Here is a 17,390-nt window from a genome sequence, read left to right as displayed (position 1 = left end):
TTATTAATGCACAATTAAGGGACTTAAACCAAAAAAATCTGTGGTAGTTTTTTTTTTTTTAGACCCTCAAAGTTGGTCTTCTGATGTGATTTAAGCATTGACATGATGCAGAACATCACAGTTTTTTGTTGTTTATATTGAGAGTAAATAATAAAATGGCAGAAAAATAAAACAAAGAAATGCTGTTTTATGGGGCCCCCTTAGAGTTGTTTATTAACCATTATGTTACAGGTTATATTGACAGAAAACGCATATCTTGTACCCTAAGGACCAGAGGAAGAGTTTCAGGGTAGAGGAGAAAATGTGCTTATTTTTAGCTTGTGACATATCAAATTTTTTTTAAAGTAGCTCTCATGCTAGAAAAGGTTGGAGACCCTTGAACTAGGGCCTAAAAATACTGTAACTGTTAAAAATTACATCAGTTCAGACCTCAGACTAACAATTTTTCGAGCTCTACCCCCAAAAGGATCTGCCAATATGAGCTCTGTTGATGGGGTTGAGTAGTTGGTTTGCGGTGCATGATACTGAAGTTGCAGAGTTTGTCTCTGTCACTCTGAAAGGGAAAGTGGGATTACCTAGGTCAGTTGTACAACTGAATGCTTCAACTGAAGTGTGTCTTCCGCATTTAACCAACCCCTCTGAATCAGGAGTGCAATGAGTCAGTGATGCTCACTAGTCCTTTAAGGGGGATTGCTTGCTCCACAGACAGACATCTCTCTCACAGCCTCACACTGTGCGTCACATGTGGCTTACAAGGACAGTATTCATTTTCTATTGAAGGCAGAAAACCAAAGGCCTCAAATGGTGGCATTTTACCCAATGCCAACGCTTTATAAATTTTATCATAGCCGCAGCAACTTCCTTATATGTAGTTCATGAATTTGACTAAAATCCACTGCGTCACAGGCAATGCATGTAAATGCAGATTCACAAACTCCCTAGACTCGGCCACATTGCATTTATGTAACAAAAATGGGTTACTAAGATGCGAAAGAAGAGAGCAGATGAGAGAGTTTGTGTGGCATGTTAGGATTTAGCTCATAGAGAGCAAGACTAGACACTTGGCAGGTTAACTATTTTGTACAGTACAGTGGCTTGGCAAAGTATTCACCCCTTGGCATTTTTTCTATTTTTGTTGCCTTACAACCTGGAATTAAAATAGATTTTTGGGGGTTTGTATCATTTGATTTACACAACATGCCTACCACTTTAAAGATGCAAAATATTTCTCATTTTGAAAAAGACAAGAAATAAGACAAAAAAACTGAACTTGAGCGTGCATGCTATTCACCCAAAGTCCGTAAAGCCACCTCTGTGGAGTGCACGGCTTAAAGTGGTCCTATGGACAGATACTCCAATCTCCGCTGTGGAGCTTTGCAGACCTTCAGGGTTTTATTTGGTCTCTTTTGTTGCATCTGATTTATGTCCTCCTTGCCAGGTCCGTGAGTTTTGGTGGGCGGCCCCTCTCTTGGCAGTTGTTGTGGTGCCATATTCTTAACATTTTTTAAATAATGGATTTAATGGTGCTTCGTGGGATGTTCAAAGTTTTCGGATATTTTTTATAACCCAACCCGACTTCTCTACAACTTTGTTCCTGACCTGTTTGGAGAGCTCCTTGGTCTTCGTGGTGCCCTTGTTTAGTGACTCTGGTGCCTTCAGAAGGTGTGTGGTATATATACTGAGATCATGTACAGATCATGTGACACTTAGATTGCACACAGGTGGACTTTATTTACTAATTATGTGACTTCTGAAGGTGATTGGTTGCACCAGATCTTATTTAGGGGCTTCATAGCAAGGGGGTGAATACATATACACGTACACTTTAACGTTTTGACATTCTTTGAAACAAGTTATTTTTTTCACTTCACAATTTGGACTATTTTGTGTATGTCCATTACATGAATCCAAATAAAAATCTATTTAAATTCAGGTTGTACTGCAACAAAATAGGAAAAACGCCAAGGAGGGTAAATACTTTTGCAAGGCACTGTACCATTCGGGAAGTATTCAGACCCTTCCTTTTAGACATTTTGTTACGTTACAGCCTTATTTTAAAATGGATTAAATAAAAGCAACACTTGTTGGTTACAATTTGCTATGCTTATTAATGTTTCATTCTCCTATCAGTGTAATGCTATTCTTTATGAGCAGACAAACAGCCAACATTTGTATTTTCCGTAACTGTTTGTAGCACCAGAAAGGTCAGTGTAATTTCTCCTTATCAGCCTGGCTAAGTATTTGTCCACTATGAGCAATTGATACAGGATAAGAGCCTTGGAGCAGAATGGCAGTCTTACTGGGGCTATCTGCACTATGTACACTTATGTGGAATACACATTTGTGTAGGTTCATAATTTGCCGTATACACTCTTTGTGCTATACAACTTGTGCCGTACCCACACACTTTGTATATTCTGTGAGTATACACACTGTGTGCAGTATACATACTTGTAGAGGATACACTTATGCCGGAATATACACGCTAGCTGGGTGTAGTTTAGGTCACTACTTCCCGGGGCTCAAATAAGTCAACCTGAACATTGGTGGAACATGCCTAAGTAAGTTTTAAATAGAGGAACCTGGATGAGTTTGTTCTATGTGCTCTCTCAAAGAGATCCACAAAAACTACTCGGAATGACTGGGCCTACAGGAGATTCTTCAGACTATTGAATCAAGTCGAGTAATCCTCTTCAGCAGTGAACATTTTTTTGTTCCAAAAATGTACTCTGGTGGAGATTGCTTGACTGAGCTGTCCGGTTCTGTGTGGTGCCGTGTGAAGGGCATTAGCGTAGTATCAGTTCTCCCAGGATGCTGTAGACTAGCGGGTCGGGGGGTGGTTTGACTGGTGGCCTGCTGATCTTTCGCCTAATGAGAGGAGTGTGTATGACAGTGGGCCTACACACACACTGCTCATTGTGTGAGAGGCAACTGAGTGTGAAGACTAGACTGGCTTTGTTGCATCCCCAGAGGCTCCCTCCTTTCTTTTTTTCTCTCCCCTCTTTTTTTTTCACAACAGACTCAGTGGATAGCTACGCAGTTAGAGGCCAGCTAGCCTGGTTGCCATCTAGCCTACAACTCATGCAGTGCTTAATATGTGTGTGTGTTTGTGTTTACGTTTGCTTCTTGGTTCTTTCCGCCATGATGTGACCCGTATTCCATTTATAGTAGGGGTTAGGCTAGGTAGGAAGCTAGATTTATGCTACAGGACCGGAAGCTATTACAGTAACTAAAGATGAGGGGATAAAGCCGTTAGCCCTGCATGCCTCTACTGGAAAGTAATAAACCAGTTAAGTTGGCATAGTGTAAAATCACATACAACCCATAAAAACACAGACAAAACATTTGCACAGACCCATTCTGTACATCCATTAAAACATGCAAGCATCCGAACACGTGTCTACTACACAGAATGCACACTTATTTCTTTCCAACATAGAAATATCTATTCTCAGCTACAGCCAAATTGGGAAACATCTCAGAGAGAATTTGTCATTATAAACTCACAACACAATAGTGGGAGTCAGAGGCTTAGACTGGAAATGAAACCAGTCATTATAGCATTATGTGAGGTGTGGCAGGCTGGGTCAAGTGAGCAGAGTTATTTCAGTGGAGTGTGGCGGTGGTGAGGCGTGTCTTACCCAGACGCTTCTGATCTAGCTTTGGAACCCGATCTCCGCAGGGGCGGGACCAGCGTCAGTGAATGAGGGAAGGAAGAGGTGAAAGCCCCAGAGAACAGGGAGTGAGAATAGAGGATTTGGCATTAATGGGGAAGCCATAATGGAGGGAAATGATGCGAGGAAGGAGTGTTGGCAGAGTGGCATTGGTGCACGTTTTTGTTCTGTATTGCTCATAGTGGATTTCGCAAATGCAATGTAATAATGCCAAAGTCTTCCATTGGAGGAATGACGTTTCCATAATAACAACGTGTGTTTTAGGACACATGGTGGCTATTTAGGGTTTGTTGAAATTGTTTGCCCCAATTGGCCTTTGCCTGGCCAGCTCAAAGGAAAGTAATATTGGCCACAGAAGTATGGAAAGTATGATATGCAGTAATTATAGGGCCAGGGATACCAGTATCGCAATCTTTTTTTCATGGGAAAAATTAAAACACAAAGCAGACCGAACACTTTGGTCCTTTAAAAAAAACCTGCTGTATGTAAAATATTGTGTGCTATGGCTTGGAAAATAAATAATTGTGACTCTGGATGACAACAATGATGTTTGTTTGCAACATTAGGGCTGTTTCCTCAAGAAGTTCAATCTGATTTGTTTTGTTTTCTTGACACGATACCAACAAGTATCGTGATACTGGTATTATCCGGCCCTACAGTAAAGTTTACATGCACTTCCCTCATTTGTCTATGACCACGTCAGAAGCTGTTCCACATCTCCGTTTTAGATGTGGAGTGCGTTTTAATCCACTGCATTCTACTGCAGGTGTTTACAGTGTCTCTCTCTCATCACTCTCATTCACTCTAAAAGAATAAACACTCGAGCCTGCGCCCAGGCAACTCGTCCTCAGATGGGCAAACACACTGGAATAGTTTCTCAGGCCCGGTCGATTAGCAGGCGTCCGTCCACTGTAGCATAATCTAGACGCCGACATTATTGACCTAACATCTGTTGCTAAACCATCACCCATCTGTTGGGTAAGAGATTGATCTCTGGTACAATTACCGAGAGTATGAGTTTTACGTAACATTGTCAACTTCTGAGTCAGACAAATAACAGCTAAAAAAGCTTTAGGATATTAAAGCCAGATAGTTTGTCATTGTTTCCTTATACATATCTAATTTCATAAAGCATCCAAACACAATGGGCAATCTCCGATACTTGTTGTAATACGTGAGCTTGATGAGTCAGAGTGAGATGTAGACGTGTGGACGGTGGACGCGATGGCCTGTGGGCCATGATACTGTGGAGAACCAGGCAGGAACCAAACAGGACCCAGGGAGGAAGTGGAAGCATGCCAGTCCGGTGTGAACACATCCTGCCCTCAGCCATGCTCCAGGGGGAGAGAGGCACTTAGTGCAGTGCCTGTGTAAAATAACCTGGGCCTGTTCCAAGAAAGGACATGTTTTCGCCCTAGCACTTTCTACACTCCCTTGCTTTTTCCCCTCCCATATATTTGGAGCAAAGGTCCCCTCACGTATGCAGCAGTCACAGAGGCAGATGGTTGAATGTGTTTCTTCAAGTGACCGCTTGCTGGTCAAATTAAAAGCAAAACACCTTCCGTTTCCTGGTAACCGGGCCTCTGCGTTTGCACTTAGTCGTCGAGTCGTGGTTTTCGTCGTTTCGATCTTTTGTTTGTTTTACTTCCTACTGTGTAAATTAATTGTCTGTTGCTGTGGGGGAAAAAACGTACATATTGCAAACAACATTGTAGTGTGTTTTAAGAATTGCCATTGCTAAAATCTCTGCCCTGTCTGTTTTTCTTCTGACATTCTTTCCTCATGTCTCTACTGGCCTGTTCATCTCTTTTGGTGGTCATCCATTTTCTCTTTCGTTGCTTTGGTCTGTGGTACAGTGACTAGCTCTCCGTGGGTTGCAAGTCACTGCTTCCACTCTCAGAGACAGGGAAGCAGGGACTTGCGATTAGGTTGGTGCTGGGTAAGCGCTATCAAATTAGGGGGGAGGTAATGTAGGCTGTTTTCTGTCCCCCCACTTTGATTCTGAAATTACCATTAACCACTAATGAACTTTGTAATTTTTGCACATTAAGTGTTTAGCTAGTAATGTATCAATATTGTTTACAAATTAGCTATGACATAGCCAATGAATATATATTATCACAATGTGGGATTTCACCCATCTGAAAATCAAATGGTTTTGACCGTTTGGTATTTTTTTGCGAGCTTCTTTTCTCCTCCAGCTTCGGCCATGCAATGTGCCTCGCAAAAGTGATTAGTCATTATGAAATGATCAACATTACCCTCCATATCAAGAATGACCACATACACTGATTGTTACCATGATAATGCTGATGGTGAACCTGAAGAATTAAAATACATTATATTGTAAGCCCATTCAGTAGGTATAGCCAGATGAGAGCTGTGTCTCTCCGGTAGCTTACTTTTATTCCTGTAAAACAGAGTTTTCAACAGCGCATTGATGACGATGGCCTAGCAAATTACACAAGTTGTCATCAACTAATCCAGCCTAAAATCACGCAAGCCATTTTAGCATTTTAATGCTGAGGTGCAGCGCAGATGTGCAAGATCAAGGACAGGCCGCCTACCTTGCATTTGGTCAGCGCGTGATGCTGGGCACCGTGCACTAGGGTTTGTTCGGCAGGCAAAATGATTGTAGATCAATGGCTGTCAACACAGTTACATGCTTAGTTCGACACTGGAAGGAGAAGACGCATCAGTTGTCACAAAATATTTTGTATTTCGTAAGGTAGGAAGAAAGTAATTGAATCCATTTTCTGACCTTTTGCATGCTACATTTTGATCGGTTTGGAGCCACCGACCGATGCAGTCATATCTTAAACATTTTGAATCAGGGACCTATGAATCGTTACATCCTTGGTAAATACAATGTAGCAAGATACCCAAGCGATAGCCTTCAATGTCGGCATATTTTCATATCATCCGACAAAATGAAATATTGCTCTACTCAGCTCAGCCATAGACCGATGTAGCATCCACAGAAACAACTGATGCCACTAAATAGCAATATATGGACACATTTAATTGGTATAATTTGCATATTGTGCGTTCGGAAGCTATTCAGACCCCCTTCGTCTTTTCCACATTTTTTACGTTAGTCTTATTCTAAAATGTATTAAATTAATGTTTTTCGTCATCAATCTACACACACTACCCCATAATGACAAAGCAAAAACAGGTTTTTAGACATTTTTGCATATTTATTTAAAAATAAAAACAGATCCCTTTTTACATAAGTATTCAGACCCTTTGCTATGAGACTCAAAATTGACCTCAGTGCATCGTGTTCCCATTGATCATCCTTGAGATGTTTCTACAACTTGATTGAAGTCCACCTGTGATAAATTGAACATGTCTATATAAGGTTCCACAGTTGACAGTGCATGTCAGAGCAAAATCCAAGCCATGAGGTCCGAAGGAATTGTCCGTAGAGCTCCGAGACAGGATTGTGTCGAGGCACAGATCTGGAGAAGGATACTAAACATTTCTGCATTATTGAAGGTCCAAGAACACAGTGGCCTCCATCATTCTTAAATGCAAGAGGTTGGTACCACCAAGACTCTTCCTAGAGCTGCTGCCCGGCCAAACTGAGCAATCGGGGAGAAGGCCTTGATCAGAGAGGTGACAAAGAATCCATGGTCACTCTGAAGAGCTCCAGAGTTCATGTGAGATGGTGAGAAACTTTCTAGAAGGACAACCATCTCTGCAGACTCCACAACAGGCCTTTATGTAGCAGTGCAGACGGAAGCCACTCTCAGTAAAAGGCACATGACAGTTCGCTTGAGATTGTAGAACTGGGGCGTTGCAAAGAATATGGCACAGCTGTCATCCAAGCGAAAGGGTGGCTTCTTTGAAAGTATCTAAAATATTTGTATTTGTTTTTAATACTTTTGGGCTTAGTACATGATCCAAATTGTGTTTATTTCAGTTATTTTGGTGTCTTCACTATTATTCTACATGCTGAGAAATAGTTTTTAAAAACTTCAATGACGTGGGTGTGTCCAACACTTTTGGACGTAGTGTATATATACACCAGTCTTTATTGTTAAAATTTTAAAGGGAATTTCTAAGTGACTCCAAAATTTTTCGCCAGTTGTGTGTGTGATACTTTTGTGTCAAATATCGATATATCTGTCCAAGAAAAAAGATCACTATATGTAGCTGTATCGTTTTTTTTGTCTCCATCCTACTCAAACCTCCAAAGCGACTGAGTTACATTATCCAACTAAGAAACATTTTTCAGGTGCAATAATGACAACTTTGTCAGGATGCGAATGCAAATGGTTGTAGACACACCCTAATATTGCACAGGTTTATCCCACGCATACCAACGCAACATGTTTGTCGCAAAACCCAGATGCGCAAATATGAAAATCGGCTTAAGAAAGCTAGGCAAACACGAGGCCTATGCTGACCCTGTCCATTAACATAAACTGGACTTCAGGAACGGGCACAAGCTTAATTTCGAAATGCATTTAATTGGCTGGAAATGAAGTGCGAATACCACTTGAGAATTTCCTCAGGTTTTTTGACTGCAGTTTTAGATGTTCTTTTAATTTAGCATAAAAACGCTATAATCATGAGGAAAAACATTAGATAATTTTTTTAATTTATTTGGCTGTTCATACAGCATTTTTTTAAAAGTTTTTTTGATGCTACATAGATTATCACACTTCACTCCCTACCCTACTGACGTCATGAGGGGAAGTGGTCCAACTAGAGATGTAATAACACTACTCTATTGAAAGTGTTTTAAACAGCAATCGCTTATTGAAACATTAACGTAAGTGTTCTCCCCACGGTTTCAGTAAAAAGCTGAGGGATAGGCTGGAGAAATGCAAACCACTCTCAAATGTTCGTACTGCAATATGTTAACGCCACCTTTCACATGTGAGAATAACTTTATTTCAACCACAGTCTTTCTTACATTGCGCACTGCAATTTTTGATTTCAAGTGATTGTTTTGACACCATGTGAACTTGCAATTCACGTTGATAAGTAATCTGGTTTCGCCTGTGAAATTTAAGCTCAAACATGTTTGACATTATATTTTTAATGGTAAACTTGAATTAAATTGTCATTTTTTCTCATTCTTAGTCTCTGGTTCTTACGTTTCTAGCCGTATTCAAATAACTTTCTTGAGATGAAATCCGTTACATTCATTGTTTGCTCAGAGAATGCCATGCCATAAACATGAGCGTAGCCTTCAGGCCACATTCATAGCTTATCGTAATGGAGAGCCAAAGGGAATATAGGCAAGTTTCTTTTTTAAAGCAGCTAGACACAAGATCGTTAGGAGTGTCCGTATATTAAATTATTTAAAAAAAAGTTTAGCCCATAGCCTAATACCCATAGCATTCGAGAGAGGCGAGAGACAATATTTTCATTAGCATTTTACTGGGCGTATCCTTGGCATGGGCCATAAGTCAATGTGTCTGTCTGGCGCAGCCCTGGTTTGGTCTTGCTCCAAGCAGAACATCCCCTACGTGCTGATCCTAGGATCAACCTACGCTGGATGCATTACCCCAACAGGATTCAGTGCTTTGGACCTGAGTAGTGACTGCCCTTAAGATGACTTTACTCTTTAGATTTATTTTGACAGGGATAATGACAATCGATCATGAACTTCTGTAAATGTGCAGATTTAGTTACTCAATTTGTACCTGTATTCGATGGCGGTGAATCCTCTAGTGACCCGTGAAATATTGTCTGAATCCTATCCTGATATGATCATAAAATGAATTCCTATGTTACTGTATTTTAATCTCTAATGATTCTTCACTAAAACCATGACCATAGTCACCTTGAGTCAGCAGCTTCTTGATATTCTGGCATCTGTGTCTTGTGACTCAGCAATCTGATGTTTGATGTCTGTGGCTGATCTATTGCAATGCTGTGTTAGGGGTTCTTTAACTGCTTGAGTGCCAGGAAACCGTTGGATTGTCGCCTTCTTAGGAAAACGCAATCATGGGAAAGACTTCAGATAACGTTAAGTCTGATTGATACGCGATTCGGTTGTCAACAAACACCAATTGAATTAGAATCAAACAAACCTGAAACACATTATAGATTTTGGTGTAAACCGGGGCAAACTTGAGACAACTGTATGTTCAGTCAACGTGAATTAATTCTGTGATATTTATGACTCGGCAAGTTTTTTTTTTTTTGCTGTGGGAGATGTAGCAATTTGAGCCATGCTGGTTTTTAGTCAAATGACTGATGAAAGGACAGTTACCATATTCTGAGCAAGGGCAATCAGCTTCCTTCTAGCAGGTTGTGTGTGCCAGCCCCACCATTTAAGGGTTGTGATTCTGCAGTAGATTATATAATAATGTATGTCTGCCTGTATTTGTAGCCGGTGGGTTCTGGACTGAGTTGCTCTGTGGTGTGGTTAGTGGCGTCCGTGAACGAGACCAGGATGTTGTCTTTATTAAATCCATCAGGGGGGCGGGACTGGCGGGGGCATTCTAGGAATGTGGGCTCGCGACTCTTGACGCTGCTGAGGTGTAGCATAGGAGCAATAGTTTATGGTGTCTTCTTTGTTGGCACTAGCCCGCCCATGGTTGGTTGGACAAAGCCATTGGAACCAGAAATGAATGGAGTTTTTGTAGGGTTTGAGATAACGCCCAAACATTAAGGTAAAACAGAGGCTTAGGAGATCTCAATACGTTTTTTTTTGGTTTCTTGATGGAGGATTCTAAATCTTTTCATCAGCTAACGTACTTTTTTGGTGAATTGTGTAAGGTATTTATGTAATTTTTAAAAAGCACAAAGAATTCATAAAGGTCATGGAACTGACTATATTATCAACAACTTTTTTTAACCCTTTTTTCCTTATTTTTCTGATGTTTAACCTCAGACCTATCTTTGTGCGTTTATCCAAAACCCTATTCTTTCCCAATTTAATTTCCCCCATAGGAATGGCTGAACAAACCAGAGGTTCTATTCTGCTTTTTTTTCTACAAAGCTGGCGGCTTCAATGGCAATGGCAATCCCAATCACAGTGGGGATGGGCTCGTGTGTTGGAAAGCATGGCTGTGTGTAAACTGCTGAGTGGAGGAAACTGGACAGTGTGTGTGTAGCCCTATACTCCAGTTGGGATGTGTGTGACTTGATTGCTTTGTGTTTTTGTACTCAGTGGAGCAATGCTGAGAAAGTATCTGGATACTGCGGTGTGTCAGTCTGACCTTACAAGGCGTGTGTGTCTTAGTCACCACTGCAGACCAGGGAAATGTAATTAAAACCAGCAGCGCCAGTGCAGTTGTACTCCTCTTCTTCGCTATTCTCTAACGACTGTTCTCTTTTTGTCTCGCTTTTCTCTCTGCTTTTTTTTTTGTCTCTGCTCTTTTCTTTTTTTGTCTCGCTCTCCCTCTTCTCACTCTTTAACTCCCAATACTCTTTGTCGTGGTCTAATGAGGATGATGCATGGATACATGGAACTTTTATGACTCACTCAATACTTGCTCAATGTGTTATTTTCACTAATAGCATGCATAGAGAGAATATTTGTTTAACTGTATTTACTACTGTATGTTTTGGTAGCACAATTGACCCCATAACTAGGCTTTCCTGAGGATTCTAGAGGTTTCTGCTTTTTTGTAACTCTTCCAGGCATGGATGTTTCTCTCCAAGTGGTGGGGTATCGATAACTAGTGGTACCTCTTAGGGAGTCTTGATGATGACACAACATGGTATTACCAGGACGCATGACAAGAGTTGGGTATCCTGTTTTGTGTGTTTATGTCTCATTTGTTTTTGCCTGTTTTTTTCCCTCTTTCTCTCCATCGTCCTGCTGCTTGATACATTTATGTGTCTGAAGTATATTACTATTTTTTGTCTCTCACGAGGTAATATTGTTTTTCCTCGTTCTCGTTTCTCCTCTACCTTTTACACCCGTTTACCTCTTGTCTGACATTTGTGTGATGTATTTCCCAGGTCTCTCAGCACTGCCATACCTATGGATAGGACATCCAGAAGGGATGTCAGAGATTTGATCAAAGAGTCCCCCCCCCCCATCATCTCTTTGCAACACTAGCCATGCCCTTGAAAACAGATGTGACTTATTCTCTAGACACCAGAAAACAAGGGAAGTACTCATAACTGCCATGTAAAAAAACTTACCTCACTGTGACCAGCAGTAATGAATTTGACGTACAGACGCCCTTGGCGAGACTGTAAAGTTAAACGGTGGTAGTCGCTGGCAAGTGACTGGTTGTGCGGGCGCCGTGAAAGTGAGTCTCGTCTGTCGCTCTGGTACTGCCACTCCTTACCAAGTCAGTCACTGAGCTACAAGTGGGCAACCCCTCTGCTTTGCCAGTGCGGCAAACGTAATCCCTCTCTAATGTGATAACAGGATAGAACATCAACAGGGTTAGTAACCACTTTTTTAAACTGCGACCACAGAAACGCACAGGACTCATATATATATGGACGCTCCCACACATTCAGGAGTTTTCCAAACGAGCGAGTCAAGAAATCCCTCCCCAAAATGTGATAACTACAACTCAACAGCGCTAGATAAACCCTGCGAGAATGGCTCTGACCACACAAACTGGATTGACCATTCTGCTATTTTTCTTCTCCATTTCCTTTGCGTTCATAACTCAAATTCAAGTGGGAACTGTTATGTTCTGGTTTAGCCAAAACTTTTCCCACAAGTTCCTGAGAGGTCGTCCTTTTCCATGAACTGGAGTCTTTTGCAGAATCTTCTTTTAATAGTGCAAAATGATTTGAAATGACACTGTCAAATGAGAATCTGAGATCAATAAAAATGAACCTGTCTTCAATCCATTCAGGTAGGCCCCTAGGAAAACCAAACCTTAGGTTGGTTTAAAATAGGAGAGAGGAATGATATGTCCTAAAAACAAACTTTCCAGTTTCACTGACTCACCCAATGTGCTCAGCTCACTCACCGCGATGGTCAATGTGCTCTGGCCAAAAGCCTATCTCGCTTTTGTTTTACTCTTGTAAAAGATGCTTTTTGCTCAATAGGCTATTTGGATGTGTAAATGGGGCAGGGAGTTTAGAGGCAACTCAAATGAATTTTATTTAGACTTTTTTCATTGCGAGCAGTTAAAAAAAAAAAATCGTTTCCACGAGAGGTCTGGATCCTGGCAAATAGGTTTCCGGAACGAACAGTTGAAAACAGGGTGCGGGACCTGTGTTTGTGTTGACACGCATGCTCATTCAAGCAAGGATGGTTCTGTGTTTGGCTGATAAATTTATCAAATGTGAACTAACAATAGACATTTCTACATTCAAAATGATCAGAGCATGTGACTGAATGGGGAATATCAGTTTTAAATTAATACTGTCAATCTTCCATAGGAAAGTCTATTGGAATCATAGAAATATAGATAATAGAAAAGACATTTCCATGTAAGTGACAATTCGGTGGTTGTCCGGCGGCCATCTTTGTGGTAGTAATTGGTACTCAATTTAATTTCAATTGATGTACAGTCCAATTCAGTGTCTGAAGGGATATGTCTTTCTATGAATTATAGTTCTAATTATGGAAGTGACAACCACCCTGTATTTGCTAAAGGTGTTATTAAAGTACTGCTCTTGACATCTTTGTTCCTGTGTGTTTCTTCCTGACGGAGAAGGAAGGCAGGCATCCTGCCAGTCTGGAGGACTGCTCTTCTTACCCATCCGCAGAGGGCCAGGAGAAGATCGCGTCCAAAATTTCTCACAGCTGAGCCATACACCACACCATCCTAACCATTTTCCATTATTAGGACACCATTGTCTTCTAGATTATTTGGATGCTTAACCATCATCTTCAATATACTATCATTGTTATCAGCATTATTATATTTACAACATCATATTCAGAAGTCGAACAATCACTATCGTAATTACATTGATAAACATTAACTACATAGGTTACACTGATTCATGCTACTATACTTCAGCACCACCACACAGTTTTCGCATGTGCATCCATTGACATTAATGCATATCCGTTATCACGACGAAGTTTTATTTCATAAGAGTTGGAATCACTCTGCTGCCCTGTCTGCTGTCCAGAGATAATTGGAATGAGTCCTCAGCCAGAGTGATGGGGAGGTGGTTGAAGGGTGTGAATCTATTTCCCCCGGCCCTATCACGACATTCTACATTTTCCTGTGTCACACATCACAGATTGAGCGCTGCCAAAAGGTTGTTGGACGCACGCACGCACGCACGCACTGCACACACACAACACCACACACCACCACACACACCACACGTCCTTTATTACTCAAGCTTAATCTGATTATTGGTCTATTTATCATACAGAGTGTCCTCGTTCACTGCTTCCTTAACACCCTTCCCTGGGTAGAGGAGTGTGTAACAGAAACTTGCACACATTGTTGCTTTTTTGGTTAGGGCAATTCTCTAACGTTCTCTGTGTCTCCTAACACAATCCCTTTTTTAGGGAACTAGGAACTGTGCATTTTTAACCAGGGATATTGCGCGTTAAGAACTGTGCCAAGCTATGGATTGAGTCATAGCCCATAGTATATCATGAGTTGTTTGACCGCAATTTAGGCATACTGTAGATGATTGGATAACAGCCCTACAGCAGGCTTCCGCTGGTGGTGTGATGACCTGCTGTAACGTCCTCAAACAAGTGTAATGAACATCTAGTTTAAAGTCAATTTTCTGTTTGTGTGCAAGGGAAAAACTGTCCAGGAATAGGGTGTTGTGAATATAGTGATTCTGTTGGAACTTCGTTGACTATCTTTGTTATGATGGCCAAGAATCATATTTGCTATATTTACAGCATTGATTTTTATTTCACAATTTCATGTAAACAAGATGCTTATGGGAGAATAAACTTTTTTTCCTGACAGTTTCTCCAAGCGCGGATATGTTAATGGATAGAAAGATCTGAGGGCCAGCATATGATAACACAGCACACACACTCACGCACCCTTAACCACACACCGATTCTGACACAATTAGGAACACTAGGTGAATACAAACATGTACAAGCAGTGCAAATCCCCCTGGGTTTTTACGGGAGAACACAGCTTCGTGGACTCTGCTACTTCACAGCTTGCTATTCCCTGAAGCACATGTGATTTTGAACCAGGCTAGGTTCTGTGAGAGTTTGCCTGAAAAGTGACTTCCCATATATCATGTGTACCTCGGTTTGAGCATTCAATGTAACAATGAAGTTGGGGGAAAAGAAACATATTAGCCTATATTCTATTTATCTGAAATATCGGTGGAATTATCGTCCGATTATCAGTAAAAGGCCAATATCGGCTGATTAATTATTGGTTTTAGTCCCAGATCGGGTTGTGCTCTGCCGAACAGTGTGTGTGTGTCACCTGACACTGGCACTCAATAGATCAGGCGTTTATACTGTTCTTACGCCACCAGCAGCCCATCCCAGCCCACCACCAACATGCTTATCAAACACACACCTTGTGTGTCTGCCCTCTCAACACACAAGAAGAAATGAGGCCACTGATTAAACGCATCACACACACTGGCTTACAGGCATTAAGAAAAAAACATTTTTCTTAAGATTAGGCATTAACTTATTTATAACCACTATACAAACGGTCAGTCAAGAACACCGTGTGCCCTCTCCCCCCAATCYAAACTTCAAATGGAGTGTCTACTTCGAGATAAGTACGTTACACTTCCTCTTTGGCTATAGATAAACTATGGTGCCAAGTAATCTTTCATATAAGCAACTGTTGTTTCACAAGTTGTTGGTGAGTCATTTAAAAAGGTTAAGTATTAGGTGAAAAGTYTAGTGTAGAGAAGAACAGCAGATTGACGCCAGTGTTGCGGTAGCCTACAACGCATTCTTTAGTAGTGAGTCATGCTGGAAAAGGCGTTGCATAGGGATCCATGGGGGAGGCATCTCCTAAGATGAGCTAAGTCTGTCGGCTAATACTCGAAAGCCACTTTCCGCTATGACTCCCATTCTACATGTCGAAGTATCTGTATTTCCACTCTTTTTTAAAGCTTCAGATTTCAAATGTACCTTTATCAGGAGTAGGCCTTGCRTATCATGTCACTTGTTTGCAATCAGGTGTCACGGAAAAACACAATTTAGCTGTTTTGGCAGTAAGATAAACAACTTTTTCTTTCTATGGGCTGTGTTTATGGAAAGGGAATGACAATTGACATTCCTAAAGTGCCATGTTCACAAAGTCAACGCCAATCTTGGACTGGAGCCATTTGATAACAGCTATGTAGCTATGTTGTAGTCTTGGGTCTCTCTTATTGTAGTGTTGTCTCTCTTGTTGTGATGCGTGTTTTGTCCTATATTTTTTTTTTATGTGTTTTTATTTTTAATCCCAGCCCCCATCCCCGCAGGAGGCCTTTTGCCGTTTGGTAGGKCGTCATTGTAAATAAGAATTTGTTCTTAACTGACTTGCCTAATTAAATAAAGGTTTAAAAAAAAAGATATACAAAAATAAATGTACACTTCCACGAGGGAAACAAACGTGCGCGCGCTTACAGAGGCCTTATCAAGGTAAGCACGCTACYCTGTAAGAACAGAAAAAGTGGATACACGTTCGAGAACGTTTGGTTATTTTARCACCAAAGTGTATTACATGTTTATAAGGACAGTATGGCGGCAGGTAGCCTAGCGGTTATAACATTGGACCAGTAACCAAAAGGTCGCTGATTCGAATAGTTGAACATACAAGGTGAAAATAAATCTGTCGATATACCCTTGAGCAATGCACTTAACCCTTATTTGCTCCAGGGACACCGTACTACTATGGCGGACCCTCTAATAAAATACTTTTTTTTTTACAAGCATTTAGTTACACCCGCAAAAACATCGGCAAAATATTTGTATGCGACCAATAATGTAACGTTATTTGATTAGAGTGGCTTAGCCCAGGAACGTGACTGGCTAGCTAATGGTATAATTAGCCTACGCTTTGTAATCAAATGGAATAGAAAACCACTAATAGGCGCGCCTTGTTCTAAAAAATAGCAGGCTACAGGCAAATATGCATAGGCTAGTTTAGACTAGGACAAATTCTACAAGTTGTGGATAATGTGGAGCCCACCCAAATGCCTTCAACTTACTTCTCCGTCGCTGCTTCTGTGGCAGTCTCATCTTTCTTCTCCTGGTCGGTCACCGGTATAGCACTTTCGGTCACAGGTATAGCAGCACCTTCGGTCTTCGTGCAGTAAGTCCGGGTCCCAGGTGCGGCGCAAAGCAAAGGGCGGTGGACACCGGCATGGAGAAGCTTCAATTTGAAGCTGACTTGGACATCAAGAGAGGCGTTGCTGGAGCAGTAGTGGATTGGTAACGACGTTTTATTTCTTGTAATACCTGTCAAAGGGCGCTTTAGGTTGGATTGAAACAACTCCTTCAGCACTGCCGAAAACCTAAACTGTAACATTTCAATCCTTTCGAGCAAGTTGTGGAGAATTTCTGCCTGAAAAATCCTAAAACCCGAAATTGAAAGATGGGCAAAGTCACTGTACCACGTTCGTTAACATTCAGCGTGGGCAATGACTAGCACTGTAACGTACTGGCGTTGTAAAATGAATAAAATCCCTWATCTTACGCCCCCAAAATATCCTATTGGTGGAAGTGTCTTTATGGCTGATTGGCTGGTCTTGGTTTCTATCATAATTTTGTCCTGCATCATTTCCTCTGACGACTTGCGGTTCTCTAGCGGCGGGGAATATTTCAATTATTGAAGGGCATTGATGAAAGTTATTGCGCGTGCCGAATACCGA

The 17,390-nt window shown here is 41.2% G+C and overlaps 1 protein-coding gene across 7 annotated transcripts in view; it reads right to left on the bottom strand.

Annotated features, from left to right (window-relative positions):
- The window catches only part of glsb (glutaminase b), a 75,631-nt gene extending 58,444 nt beyond the window's left edge, over nt 1–17,187 (bottom strand). For 4 of the 7 annotated variants that reach the window (XM_024001392.2, XM_024001399.2, XM_024001408.2 and 1 more), the window contains exon 1: nt 16,728–17,186. In XM_024001392.2, coding sequence (XP_023857160.1) covers nt 16,728–17,047 — 320 coding nt within the window. In that variant the 5' untranslated portion in view covers nt 17,048–17,186. Of the gene's footprint in view, nt 1–16,727 lie in introns of all 7 variants that reach the window. The other 3 variants (XM_024001427.1, XM_024001434.1, XM_024001441.1) reach the window with 1 other exon arrangement.
- Nucleotides 17,188–17,390: the final 203 nt, after the last annotated feature.

The sequence above is a fragment of the Salvelinus sp. IW2-2015 genome, linkage group LG2 (assembly GCF_002910315.2).
Source record: "Salvelinus sp. IW2-2015 linkage group LG2, ASM291031v2, whole genome shotgun sequence".
Taxonomy (NCBI): domain Eukaryota; kingdom Metazoa; phylum Chordata; class Actinopteri; order Salmoniformes; family Salmonidae; genus Salvelinus; species Salvelinus sp. IW2-2015.
This window is presented reverse-complemented; position numbering and strand designations above follow the sequence as displayed.